The sequence below is a fragment of the Pygocentrus nattereri genome, chromosome 19 (genome assembly GCF_015220715.1).
Source record: "Pygocentrus nattereri isolate fPygNat1 chromosome 19, fPygNat1.pri, whole genome shotgun sequence".
NCBI classification, from domain to species: domain Eukaryota; kingdom Metazoa; phylum Chordata; class Actinopteri; order Characiformes; family Serrasalmidae; genus Pygocentrus; species Pygocentrus nattereri.
In genome coordinates, this window is record NC_051229.1 from 38380599 (window position 1) to 38395006 (window position 14408).

At 40.5% G+C, this 14408-nt stretch overlaps 1 protein-coding gene across 1 annotated transcript in view; it reads left to right on the forward strand.

The window, feature by feature from the left end:
* Positions 1-8471, forward strand: part of meis3 (myeloid ecotropic viral integration site 3) — a 22314-nt gene extending 13843 nt beyond the window's left edge. The window contains exons 10-13 of the mRNA XM_017723515.2: positions 1581-1657; positions 1895-1953; positions 3649-3735; positions 7018-8471. Coding sequence (XP_017579004.1) covers positions 1581-1657; positions 1895-1953; positions 3649-3735; positions 7018-7208 — 414 coding nt within the window. The 3' untranslated portion in view covers positions 7209-8471. The remainder of the gene's footprint in view (positions 1-1580; positions 1658-1894; positions 1954-3648; positions 3736-7017) is intronic.
* The last annotated feature ends 5937 nt before the right edge of the window (positions 8472-14408 follow it).

A 14408-nucleotide genomic window follows, 5' to 3' on the forward strand; every position in this document is an offset into this window, starting at 1 on the left:
GTTTGCTTGTAAAAAATGTAATTATTAAAATTGTATTCTTGTGCACAACTTACAATGTGCATGTTTTTATGGTTTAGTTTTGTAGCTATTACCTGCATAAAAGCCTTATATTACATGAAGCGTATATATATATATATATATATACATTTTTTAGTTTTTCTCTTACTCTTTACATTGTGTGTAAATTTCCCCTGTAAAGTTGGAGATATGATCCAACAGCGAGATTATATACAAGATTTTGATCCGACAGGATACGCACACATATATATATATATATATATATATATATGTGTGTGTGTGTGTGTGTGTGTGTGTGTGTGTGAGACTAATATAGGTTGGATATAAGGAAATCTATGTACACTAACCTGTGTCATATATGTAAAATCTATGTCACATGTCCATGTGGGTCAGGTGAGGCAGCTGGAGGAGGAGATACAGAGTGAAGTTCAGAGACGAGGTAGACCGTTAGAGAGTTAAACGCTGTGTATCGGCTATCTCGAGTCAGTAGGTGTGAAATCTGGATGTTATGAACTCGCTGGCGGGGAACATCGCCGAGCTGAGCGGAGCTGAAATGAGAGGTGCCGGCGCGGTACAGTAACGAGCATATGGTAATTAGCCGCTAATGAAGCTGCTGTAATTACACTCAGAATTGAGCTCCAGCACAGCGGCTATAAATAAAGAGCAGAGAGGAGCTGCACACACAGCGCTGCAGTGTCTAGAACCAAAGGGTCAGGAACCTTTTCCACTAAGCAAATAATAATGATACATATCATTATTTTCGATTTTCTCGATACACCAAACATTTCACGATATTACGCTTTTCCGCCAAAGCAGGATAAATATAAATATAAATTATTGATGCTCTGCTTGGGCACCAGCTATACGGGATCTGCCATTCTAATGAATGAAAATTGAACAGAAAACAGATTTTAAAAATGCAAATTCTCAAATTAATAACTATTATCAAAGGAAATACTGCTTGCCCTTTCAGGGACGTGGGAGGTGTTTTAAGTTGGGGGCACTGAAATTTTAAACAGCGTATATATGACATTATGTTATGCAAAATGATTTGCCTTTTTTAATCTAATTTTTTAAATGTATATTTTTCTTGTTTTTATTTTAATTTGCATCAAACAGAATATGTCATATAGTGCTATAATGAGGTGAAACATGACACATCGGTTGATATATAACATTGTTGATATTTGCTATGATAACACTCAGTGGGAAAACTTTATTGTTATGATAGGTGATTATTTTTAAGAAAAAAAAAATAGCATTAGGCTGCTTTGGGATTCGACCTGCCACTCCTGTATTTCCTGATCTTAAAGAAATGAGAACTTTAGCATTAGCATGTTGCTAAGGGCTATTAATTAGCTGATTCTTTTATATATTATTTTATTGATTCTTCCCGTCTCTGTTATTTCAGTTATAGCCCAGTACAATTTTGCCCAATTATTATTTTTTTTTATCAATAGAGTTTTACTGCCACGGCAACAGTTCATTAAAACAGAATAGCAGATGAAGTTGAACAGGAGCAGCTCCGTTTATTCTTTTTGAAATGTTTTGTCCCGTCTCAGCATCCTTACCCGTCTGAAGAACAGAAAAAACAACTGTCTCAAGACACAGGACTCACTATCCTCCAGGTCAACAACTGGTAAGTACTGACTGTCTCACTCTGAGCTTCTTCACAGTGGTCATCAATCTGCATTCACCCAATCAATACCAGTCAATGCATTACTGCGCCACGATCAATACTCATTTACCTGTAATGGAGATTTATGTAATGTTGAATGTTTGTCTCTGTGTTGGAAGATGGACAAACATGGTTATGGTGAACAGTTTGAGTTCAGGCTTTTGTTCTTGATCAGTTGTTACTGTGTCGTTTGCTCAGGTTTATAAACGCCAGACGCAGAATAGTCCAGCCCATGATCGACCAGTCAAACCGCTCAGGTAAACAACTCGTGCTTTCTCATTCAGTGCTAATTCAATTTAAAGGGCTCATATCTGACATCTCCTACTTATGTTTGAGGACCACTTATGATCCTAATACACTTTTACACCATTTTCAAACTTCTCCACAATTAACCCTCTGGGGTCCACAAACTCACTGTTGTGTAAAATTTCGATCATTTCTGATGATCCAGCTCAGAAATCCAGTTCAAACCCTTCCTGAGTCTGTAGAGCCGCCCTTCCACCTTCCCATTCCATCTCATCACGAGATCCTACGAGACTCACATCCACAGTTATGAGCCTATGAAGAGGGGCTGAGATACACGTCATCTGCCTTTCACCTTGTGGAGCTGGTGGATTCGTGTGTCCGTCTACATTCTGTGTGAAACTGAACGACAGACGCTCTGGAGATCACTAAGGATTGACCATCCCACCGGAAACCCTTCATTCTTCATTCAGTCCACATCGGAGACTCATGAGAAACGGCGTGAGGAGAGTTTACAGCTGCTGAAGCTGCTGCAGCGGGTTTGGAAAGTAGTGATGAAGATAACGGAGCGTTTAGATATGAAACATATGAGGATCATGTTCTATGAAGGGCCTTTAAAGGAGAGTTTAAGAAGATATAAACAAATCAAGGAAACACCCCAGAGCTAAACTACTGTTTATGGTATATGTTAACACTTTGGCTCTTGTGACATCACAAATCAATCACAGGCTGTTTCGTAGCCTAGCGTTCATATATGGTTCATTTTGAAGCTTATCACACTACTGCTCAAAAGTTTGGGGTCACTTGTCATAATAATAACTGTTATTCAGTCGTAATTCATACAGTGTAGATTGAAATGCTACAAACTAGACAATAAAATGAAACTTTTAAAATTAATTTTATTTACAGATTTTTGAATATTAAGTCTTAAGATTAAGTGACCCTTATTAGTCCCACAACAGGGAAATTTCACCTCCACATTTAACCCATCCATGCAATGAAACACCAACACACCAGTGAAGACACACACACACTAGGGGGCAGTGAGCACACTTGCCCAGAGCAGTGGGCAGCCCTATCCACAGTCCCCGGGGAGCAGTTGGGGGTCAGGTGTTTTGCTCAAGGACACCTCAATCACACCCTGTCGACTCAGGGGACTGAACCAGCGACCTTTCGGTCACAGGGCTGGATCTGTAGCCTCCAGGCTATGACTGCCCCAATATAAAGTCAGGACAGGGTAAAGATATGACGTGTTATTAAATAATAAACTATAATCCTCCTGTATTTTTGGAATTTGTTGTACAAAATCCCTGAATATGTTTAATTAGCAAGATTTGGTTGTCAGTTTTCAAATATGAGTCATTGTGTCAGTTTCTTTATCACTTCGTTCTCACGTATCATGAAATTCACACTCACAGCTGCGTTTATCACACAGAACCGTTTCACTTTCACAGCTTCATACAAACTGTTTGAAACTCGTAAGAAATGTGTTTTATTGTACAACCATGTTATGCACCCATGTTCATAGAACATGGTTAAAATGAATGAAATCAGGGACCTTAAACTTGGGTGGTAGTGCACCTCAACCTCTTTTATTAAAATCTGGTGTGGTTTTCTGTGATATGGGCCCTTTAAATACGATCAGCTGAGTCATTTTGCTTTTCTGGGTTATGAGCTCTGATTGTGTGTGTGTGTTTGTGCTTTTACAGGTCAAGGTGGCCCATACAGTCCAGAGGGGGCAGCGTTAGGAGGCTATGGATTAGAAGCTCAACCTCACTTAGGCCTTAGGACAGCAGGTGAGCTACAAGCTGCGTCTGCACAGCAGAGCTAATTACACTGAGGATAGTTATGGAGTCGTTCACCACAGGTCACCACAACACAGGAACTGCAGTCCGCAGTGCCTTGAACATGACTATGACACAATGCAGTTCACAGCTAGAGCACATTTACTGTAAAAAAAAATCGCCAAATCGTAACTTTACAGAAACATTTTCAGATTAATAATACAAGTTACTGTACATAGATTTTATTCCATGTAATTATGGACTATTTCTATTTCTTCATTATCATATATATATCATATATATATATATATATATATATATATATATATATATATATTGCTGCTGTCGGAACAAAACCTTGTATATCCATTTTTGTCGACTTTCAGTTTTTGACATAAGTCATAAGTTAAAAATGCATGTTGGCCTTTATATTTTGTGTAAATTTCATGAAGGATGGATCAAAATAAAGGGTCAAAAATGACTTGGAAAAAATTCTGGTTCCATTGACTTACGTTGAAAGTAATGCATGTTTTTTTCCTTCTCTTGTAAAGTTACCATTTTGGAGATACAAGGTTTTGTTCTGACAACAGCGATATGTATATATATATATATAGGCATTTAAAGTTTCTTCAAATCCATCGTCATTCAGTTGGATTATTTTTTTTTGGGTGGGGAGTGAATAACAAAATATGTGAAAAAAAAATTCTACCCCAATTCCAATGAAGTTGGGACGTTGTGTAAAACATAAATAAAAACAGAAGACGATGATTTGCAAATCCTTTTCAACCGATATTCAATTGAATACACTACAAAGACGAGATATTTAATGTTCAAATGGATAAACTTTATTGTTTTTTGTAAATATTCACTCATTTTGAATTTGATGCCTGCAGCACGTTCCAGAGAATTTGGGACAGGGGCGTGTTTCCCGCTGTGTTACATCACCTTTCCTTTTAACACTCAATAAGCGTTTGGGAACTGAGGACACTGATTGTTGAAGCTTTGTAGGTGGAATTCTTTCCCATTCCTGCTTGATGTCCAGCTTCAGCTGCTCAGCAGTCCGGGGGCTCCGCTGTCGTATTTTGAGCTTCATAATGCGCCACACATTTTCAGTGGGAGACGGTCTGGACTGCAGGCAGGCCAGTCTAGTACCCGCACTCTTTTACTACGAAGCCACGCTGTTGTAACACGTGCAGAATGTGGCTCGGCATCGTCTTGCTGAAATAAGCAGGACGTCCCTGAAAAAGACGCTGCTTGGATGGCAGCAGATGTTGCTCCTAAACCTGTATGTACCTTTCAGCATTAATGGGGCCTTCACAGATGTGCAGGTTACCCCTGCCATGGGCACTAACAGCCCCCCCCCCACACCATCAGAGATGCTGGCTTTTGAACTTTGTGCTGAAAACAATCCGGACAGTCCTTTTCCTCTTTGGCCCGGAGGACACAACGTCCATGATTTCCAGAAACAGTGTGAAATGTGGACGCGTCAGACCACAGGACACTTTTCCACTCTGCGTCAGTCCATCTCAGATGAGCTCGGCGCAGAGAAGTGGGCAGCGTTTCTGGGTGGTGTTGATATCTGGCTTCGCTTTGCATGGCAGAGTTTTAACTTGCACTTGTAGACGGAGCGACGAACTGAGTTCACTGACAGTGGTTTTCCGAAGTGTTCCTGATCCCATGTGGGAAAATCCGTTACAGAATGATGTGGGTTTTTAATGCAGTGCCGCCTGAGGGGTCGAAGGTCACGGGCATTCAATGTTGGTTTTCTGCCTTGCCGCTTACTTGCAGAGATTTCTCCAGATTCTCTGAATCTTTTGATGATATTATGGACTGTAGATGATGAAATCCCTAAATTCCTGCAGTTGCACGTTGAGAAACGTTGTTCTTAAACTGTTGGACTATTTGCTCACGCAGTTGTTCACTAAGTGGTGAACCTCGCCCGTCCTTGCTTGTGAACGACTGAGCCTTTCAGTGACGCTCCCTTTATACCCAATCATGACACTCACCTGTTTCCAATTAACCTGTTCACCTGTGGAATGTTCCAAACAGGTGTTTTTGAGCATTCCTCAACTTTCCCAGTCTTTTGTTGCCCCTGTCCCAACTTCTTTGGAATGTGTTGCAGGCATCAAATTCAAAATGAGTGAATATTTGCAAAAAAACAATAAAGTTTATCCGTTTGAATATTAAATATCTCGTCTTTGTAGTGTATTCAATTGAATATCGGTTGAAAAGGATTTGCAAATCATCGTTTTCTGTTTTTATTTATCTTTTACACAACGTCCCAACTTCACTGGAATTGGGGATGTAGATTTTATTAGACTTTGAACAATAAGTAAGGGAGGATGGGGCGTCCGAAAGACAGAACCACAGCACAAGACTGTAGACGTTTGTATCTCAGTTTCAGAACTGTTTACTTGTTCGTCCATTTTTGTACTTTTTTTTGCAGAATTTCAAAAATTCTTATTTTTTATATTGTGTTAAAATTCTCTGATGAACAGGACTGTAGAAATGGTACAAAATCACATGGAAATAAATTCATTTATGTTAACATCCATTATAGGTTAAGAATGTTTTTCCTTCTCCTGTAAAGTTAAAAAAAATCTGTAGCTGTTTTAAAATTGAATACAGAAACAGATGTAAGGATTAACACTCACTCTTCTTACAACACTATATAGATGATTACTGATTTCTATAAGGTGCTGCTGTCGGAACAATATCTCCAAAATAATAACTTTACAAATGAAGGAAATGAATGTAACTACATTTTTTTCCATTTAATTTTGGACCATAAAGGTCTGGCAGAAAAATTTTGAGCAACAATTTAAATCGCATATACATGTATATATGTATATATTCCACATATGAGTAAAATGAACACAGTAATTACATTATTCTTAATTATATATCTGTATAATTATATATAAAATCTGTTTGGCGTAATCACAAATATCAGTTGAATTGTAAATAATGTGCCATGTTGTTAAAATATAAAACATTAAGTTTGCAACCATAGCCTAGCTGTTGATGAGCTACATTGCCTGGCATAAGTAATGTATATTGCAATTATTCTTTATAATTAATTGAATTATTTATTGAACATTAATGTGTTTTATCATATTGTATTTTGTCACCACTTCTTTATTTCCTTTGGCAACACTGAGGAATGTTCAGAGCTCCTTTTCTTTCATTTTTAACCATTTAACTGTGGTCTAAAAGCGATAGAACACTTCCTATCATATTATATGTTATATATATATTAAAATCGGTATTATGTGACTTGTTGTGTGTCTTCAGGTCTTCAGGGAATGCCATCTCTGCCTGCTGACTATCCCGGAGCGCTGCTGCCCCAGCCGGGTTACACCCACGCTGCTCCATCGCTGCACCCGTACCCTGCGCCCCACCCCGCCATGCTACTGCACCCACCCCCCCATCCCCACTCCGCCGAGCCTCTAATTGGACAAGGCCTCGACATCCACGCCCACTGAGAGTTGGGGTGGGGGGGCGGGGACGGGCAGAGGAGGGGGGTTGGAAGGAGGCGGAGCCGACACTGCACTGGTTTCACCTCAGCAACGGTTCAGATGCACTCACAGTATCTCCAATAAAACACTAACCCTTTATAATCACTGTGTCTTAAACCCGATGACACAAAACCTTCTACGTATCAGACTTTCTACGTTGCCTGAAAGTTCAGCAATCCTCGGCCGTTAACTCACGTTTGCTTTTCACAAACCTTTTTTTGCACGCTACATGTCTCGGCTTACACCCACGTCTTCCTATGGCCTTTGGGGTGACCTGAGCCCTCTCCTGCTTCCCTGAACTGAACTTCTGGGGCCTTCCAGGCCTCGCATGCCTTGCCCAGAACCCCGTCTGTTCTTCAGGAACACCTACAGAGGAGCATGCCAGACGTCTGCAGTCTGGTGCCTTCACAACTGTACCAAATAGTCCTGTGGCAGTCTTCTAGAACCAACGCTTTCTCCACAAACCCAAAGACTTATTTGCTGGATGCATTCAATAAAATGAGAGACTAACTGCTGCCGGTCTTCTGAGCTCTGAGCTGAGCTGGTCTTCCCACGAAAGATGGCAGTGCAATTCCTCGTCTCAGCCCTGTTGTCATCATGTCACTCTGTCATATTTATTGTTTTAAGTTTTTTTTTTTAAGTTGAATCTATTTTTGTATTTAAGTATTTCAAAGAGACTCAATCTCACCAAACCTTGAGTTAATGTTAATCTTCAGTTTTTTGAAGCTTTTATTAATGGTAGCCCTCTTGAGGTCCTAATGAGCACATTTTTACTTTGCTTTGTAAGGATCAGATGTACATCAGTGTGTTCCTTCTCCGTTTACACAAGTAACACATGCGTTTTTTTGTAAACAGTCCTAACAGAGTAAAATCTATAAAGGGGTTCCACAAGTACCAGTATTAAGGTCCATTTTGTTTCTTACAGATGGCTGTCTCTTCATTTTTTTTTTCTTGTTTTTTCAACATTTTAACTAAAATTTGGAACTTCTTCTACTATAAAATCATGTGTCTTTCATCTTTGCATCAAAATGATAATTGTAAATGGTGAGATAATAATGTTTATGATGATGGAATGATAATATTGAGTTACTATTATGGTACTAAAACACTTTCTTTTGTAAATTTGGTGCTCGTTTCTTTAATTTTCTTATTCAACCGTTTTAATATTAAGATTTAAGCTCTAAACCACTCAGAAATCACATACAGTCTTGACACCCCTGGGCAGCTCCTGCACATTTTAATGCACAAGTACTGTTTACTTGCTGAATTTAGATTAAAGCACAATTAATTTGTGCTTTAATTTTTTTTTTGTTTGGAGAAAAATGAGGTCTTCAGGGAATTGCTAAATGTAATGTTTTGGAAAACTAAAACATAAAATATGCCATAACTTATGCACAGGCCACATTTTATTTATTTTTTTTTTCAAAACATTAAAATTTGCATTAAAATGCCACATAATTTGCATATCACGGTACTTTTTAAAGCCTACTTGAAAATGGTTTCTCTTAGACATTAATTTAAGATACATGCATTATTACTGCCTCACTGATGATCACATGGTTGGCTGTGTGGCTTGTCATGACTTTATTGCCCCATTTGGGAAAACTAATGCATCTGGCAGAAGGAATTCACAGGAGGATCACGCATAGTAGAGCAATTTCATAAAGAAAAATGTATAAAAGTAAAAAGAGTAAGTAAAAAATAAGAAATAACAAATAATTTTTATTTTGGAGCTTTGTTTTTCTTTTGGTCTATTTATTTTAACACAACACAAAGGGCAGCAGGCATTTTCAAGCTGAAAGGTAGGTTCTTTCACCCCAGTCATGCCTTTATGGAGCTGCTTTGTACACTGGGTCTCAGTCATGCTGGAACAGGAAAGGTTCTTCCCCAAACTGTTCCACTGGAACTAAGGGGTCTAGACCAACCCCTGTAAAACAACCCCATGTCATCATCCCTCCTCCACCAAACTTTACAGCTGGCACAGTGCAATCAGGCAGGTAACATTCTTCTGGCATTCGCCGAACCCAGACTCGTCCATCAGACTGACAAATACAGAAGATGATTTATCACAGAACATATTTCCACTGCGCTCCATCTGACGCTTGGAATTGTTCATTTTAATAGGCTTGTGTGCAGCTGTTCGGCCATAGAAATCCATTTCATGATTGTCCTAATGTTCAGTTTTTTTCAGATGTTGCATCCAGAGGCAGTTTGGAACTCTTTAGTGATGATTCAACAGAGACACTGTGCTCTTCAGCAATCAGGGGCCCCACTCAGGGAGTTTGTAATGTCTACCACTTCATGGCTGAGCTGTTGTTGCTCTAAGATGCTTCCATTCACAATAATAGCACTTACAGCTGTCTAGGGCAGATCTAGCAGGACAGAAATTTCACTGACTTTCACAAACTGACTTGTGGCAGAGGCGGCATCCTATGACAGTGCCATGTTTAAAGTCACTGAGCTCATCAGTACAACCCTCTATTGCTAGTGTTTGTCTAAGGCTGCAAGGCTATATATCATATAACATTATAAACTGATCTATATCTGATTTACTGAACTTCAGCACATTAAAGCAGCCACCTGTGGGCTTTACTTCATCAGATTTCCATGTGAGTGTGCTAAAAGTGAGACCACTCCTGCTCCACTGACACCCCCCCAACTCACTCTTTCACCACCCCTCTCTCTTTCTCTCTCCACCACCCACCAACCCCCACCGATGTGATGGATGTGTCCTACAGCAGGGGTTAGAGTTCATACCGAGGTTAGCAGGATGTGTCCTATCACTCTGACCCTTACACCTGACCTCAAGCTGCTTTAATTCCTTTCCCTGTCCACACGCTCATTTACTTTCTTCCAAAATGAATGAAAGTTTACCCCAAGTGAAAGACGGGAATTTTAATGGACATTTGTGGATGTTTAACCGAGTTCCCACAAAGCAGTGCTTTCTCCAGGCATGTAAAATGTACAGAGAACTACAATGTCCAGCCACTTCATTAAGTGCAGTAGTTCTACAGTTACAGACTGTAGTCCATCTGTTTCTCTGCATCTTTTTTACCCTGTTCTTCAGTGGTCAGGACCCCCACAGGACCCCGACAGAGCAAGTATTATTAGGGCGGTGGGTCATTCTCAGCGCTGCAGTAACACTGACATGGTGGTAGTGTGTTAGTTAGTTGTGCTGGTATGAGTGGATCAGACCCAGCAGTGCTGCTGGCGTTTTTAAACACTGTGTCCACTCACTGTCCACTCTATTAGACACTCCTACTTTGTCGGTCCACCTTGTAGATGTAAAGACAGAGACGACAGCTCATCTGCTGCTGCACAGTTTGTGTTGGTCATCCTCTAGTCCTTCATCAGTGGTCACAGGACGCTGTTGGTTGGATGTTTTTGGTTGATGGACTATTCTTAGTCACACCCTTCCAGCTTTAAATTCAAAGTACATTTACAAGAATGTTAACTCAGTGCTAAAAAACCTGAAATTACAATGACAACAGTATAGAGTCACTTAGCTAGCCCAAAAAGAGTGTTTAGCCATGGGTACAGTCGCTCCACGACTAGGGTGCATCACACAGGCAACCAGGCCAGGAAGGCTTGAAGGCTGAAAATGTTCTTTGCCACAAAGGGGTAGCAGCCGAACACCACCCGTCCAGGCAGCCTCATAGCTGCAGTGCAGTGTCACCCAAGCAGCCAGGCTGGACAGCCACATAGCTGTGCCGTAACATCGCTTAGGCAGCCAGCCCAAGAGGCCCCGTAGCTGCAGCGTAGCACTGCTCCTGCAGTCAAACACTGCCGGTCCAGGCAGCCCCACAGCTGCAGTGCAGCATCATCCAAGCAGCCTGCTCAGTAGCCACAATGTCCCATTGATCAGGTCCCCGGTTCAGGAAGTCTTGTAGCCACAGAACAGCGTCACTCATGTGACCAGTCCAGGCCACATTATAGCTGTGATGTAGCATCACCCAAACAGCCAGTCCAACAAGACTCTGAGCTGCGGGTAGGAAATCACTCTCGGCCGTTTTCTCCATGGAATGATGGTAAACTCCTCAGGCAGCAGGGAGACATCAAAACATTCATACAAACACCACAAAACAAAACAAACGAAAAAACAATGTAAAGCAGCAGCCATATTGTACCAGCATACTTACAAAGTAAGACTGCTCGCGGGGGCTTCTAGTGGCTTGGGTCTCTAGTCACACACCCATAAAACCCTTTGGCTGATCTAGGCCTTCTCAGACACCAGGCAGCGTCTTCATAACCATTTAATAATAACCATTTAATAATAACCATTTAATAATAACCATTTAATAATAACGTTCTATCACCACCACTGGGAACAATTCTGATTCTGTAAGTTTCTCAAGAACGGAAACATTTTCATCTTCAAGCCTTTGAAAGGTTCCTCATAATCGCAAATCTCTTTTTCAAATGTTGTGTAGAGAACTAGAAATCGTTCTTCTACAGGTCTGCTCAGAGAACCTGTTGTGACTGCTTAAAGGTAAAGGTGAAGGTGTAGAAAAGACACTACCACAACACAAGGGCCTGTAGAAGGATCATTCATAGGACACATTGGGGAATTCTCACTGAGCAGATCTGCTCAAGATGCAAAATACAGGGGGTCCTGGGGGGTCCAGGGCTTCCTTACTAACCTCAAAGACCCCCTGTATATCTCAAAATTGTAGAGTGGTCCCTGAAAATGAATTAATTATGATGCTGTGCTGTCCGTTAGTGAAAAATTGATGCTGAAAGTTCCTTGAAGCTCATCTGCTTCACCCACAATTAGAACCAGTTGTACCAGTAACTGCCACAATCTGATTTACTGCAGTTATCAGATTATTAAGTGTAAACACACTGAACCAGTTACTGCCACAATCTGATTTTCTGTAGTTATCAGATTATTAAGCGTAAACACACTGAACCAGTTACTGCCTCAATCTGATTTTCTGCAGTTATCAGATTATTAAGTGTAAACACACTGAACCAGTTACTGACACAATCTGATTTGATTCTGATTCACAATCTGACAAGAGGAGAACTGTTGTCCTGTTTATTGAGTGGACAGGGAGCGAGGGTAGAAATTGTGTTTTTTCATAGTTTTTTTTTTTTATTAGGCTTGTTTATTATTCACAATGAGTTAATTGCAGGTTTATTTGTTATTTTTAGGTTTACTCATCCCTGAAAATAAAGCTTCCACGAAGCAATAAACAATATACAACATATTTGGCTTGTAATTTTGCAGTTGGTGTTTCTTCTTGGCCTGGGTGCAGGTACAGAAAAGGGGTGCTGCTTATTTATGTTTCTGACTCTGGTTTTTCAGTAACACACTATAAAACTTTCCTCTGAAAGACTTTACAAGGAGCTGCAGCAGATCTGTACACCTGGAAACTCACCCAGTTTCCCAAGAGTTTGGAGTGAAGAGTGACTGTTCCTCATTCCTCACACTGAAGACAGAAGAGGAGATGAGGAAGATCTCAGTTAATGTGAGGAAGAGTGCAGAACTGACGAGAACAGAGACTTTACAGAAGAACTGCTGATAAAACAAACATTTACTGACATTGAAGCATCCGCGCTGCTGTGGAGAGAGAGTTGGCAGCCGGACAACATGGGACCCCCAAATACCAGGGGGATTTACACACTGGTTACAAATATCTAGAGTCTGCTGGTCATTTTGATGTAATTTCATTGAACTATCTTGGAACTTACCCTCATGTTACCCAAAATGATGACCTAGTACTTTGGAGATTGCAGCTCACACGTACCATGTTAATATCTAGAACTTAATAGACTGTTAAAGAAAGCATCACCAAAGTTCCCACAGCTGTCCTTGGACTCATGGTCTACATTTTTAGAGGGACATTCTTCTCGTTGACCTTGAAACAAGAAGAGACATTTGGCATTTCAAAGAACAGCCCAGTTTGGAGTGAAGAGTGAAGAGTGACTGCTCCTCGTTTCTCACCCTGAAGATGAGGAAGATCTCAGTTAATGTGAGGTAGAGCGTAGAACCACACGAGAACAGAGACATTACAGAGGAACAGCTGATAAAACAAACATTTACTCACACTGAAGCTTCAGCACCTCTATGGTGTGTGAGTTAGCAGCCGGACGACATGGGACCCCCAAATACCAGGAGGTATTTCACGCACTTGATCTGTCGGAGATCGTGAGCAGCGCCTGGTCACACTATAGCAGAACAAAGCCGCTTCAGTGTGTGTGCATTTTGGAGCTGGACGTTTGTTGCCTGCAGGCGGGAAAAGCTCCTCACAGCAGCCTCGGTGTGATTATACGAGCGCAGCATGCGGCTGATCGTGGATGTGTGCTTGTGTGTATGCGTGAATCTTTGTGTGTGTGTGTGTGTTTGTGTGTGTGGGTGGGGGGATGTAAGGTCGGGGGTCCACGAGTGAACATTAATCATCCAATTACACACCTGTCAGAATATAGACAAGGGGGGAACGAGGGAAGGAGAGAGAGAGAGAGAGAGAGGGTGGTATGCTAAACTGCATGTGAACAGGCTTTCTCAGAAAAAACCAATGAGCAGAAAGACCAAAGGCTAAAAGACGAGGGAATAAGGCTAAAGGCTAAAGGCTAACGGCAGAGGGACAAAGGAATGAGTGGCCTGAGTTCAGCTCAGCGCCTGGAACCACGAACGTGCGTGAAACATATTGTTGCAGTTGCGGCAAAACCTCGTCTCTCCATTGTAGTCCTTTTTCTCTTGGCATGAAAAAGTCCAGTTGTCCTTCATTCAGTGTTAAAATTTCAGAAACAGCCCAAAATGACTCAAAACGAGTGAAAATATAATAAATGTTGTCAATATATCTCATATTTCTCATTATGAGACTGGTGTAAGAACATTAATGGATTATCGAACAAATGTTTAGACATTTTTACTTGGTTAAAAATGTTTTATCTTATTAAAGTGTCTCCGTCCTTTGGCCGATCCTTTTACTTCTTTCAAGCATTATTTCTTTAATATCAGCAAAATTATTTGCATTATTTCTCTAACCAAGAAAAATGTGTATATAAAATACCAGTGAAAATAAGTAAAATATATTTTAAAAATTACTTCAAACAAGTAAAAACGCCTAGAAATGGCTTAAATGATCTTATGCTTGCATCAACCTCCTAATAAGAAATATTGAACATATTGACTATATTTAGGATGAGATTTCTGCAGTTGAA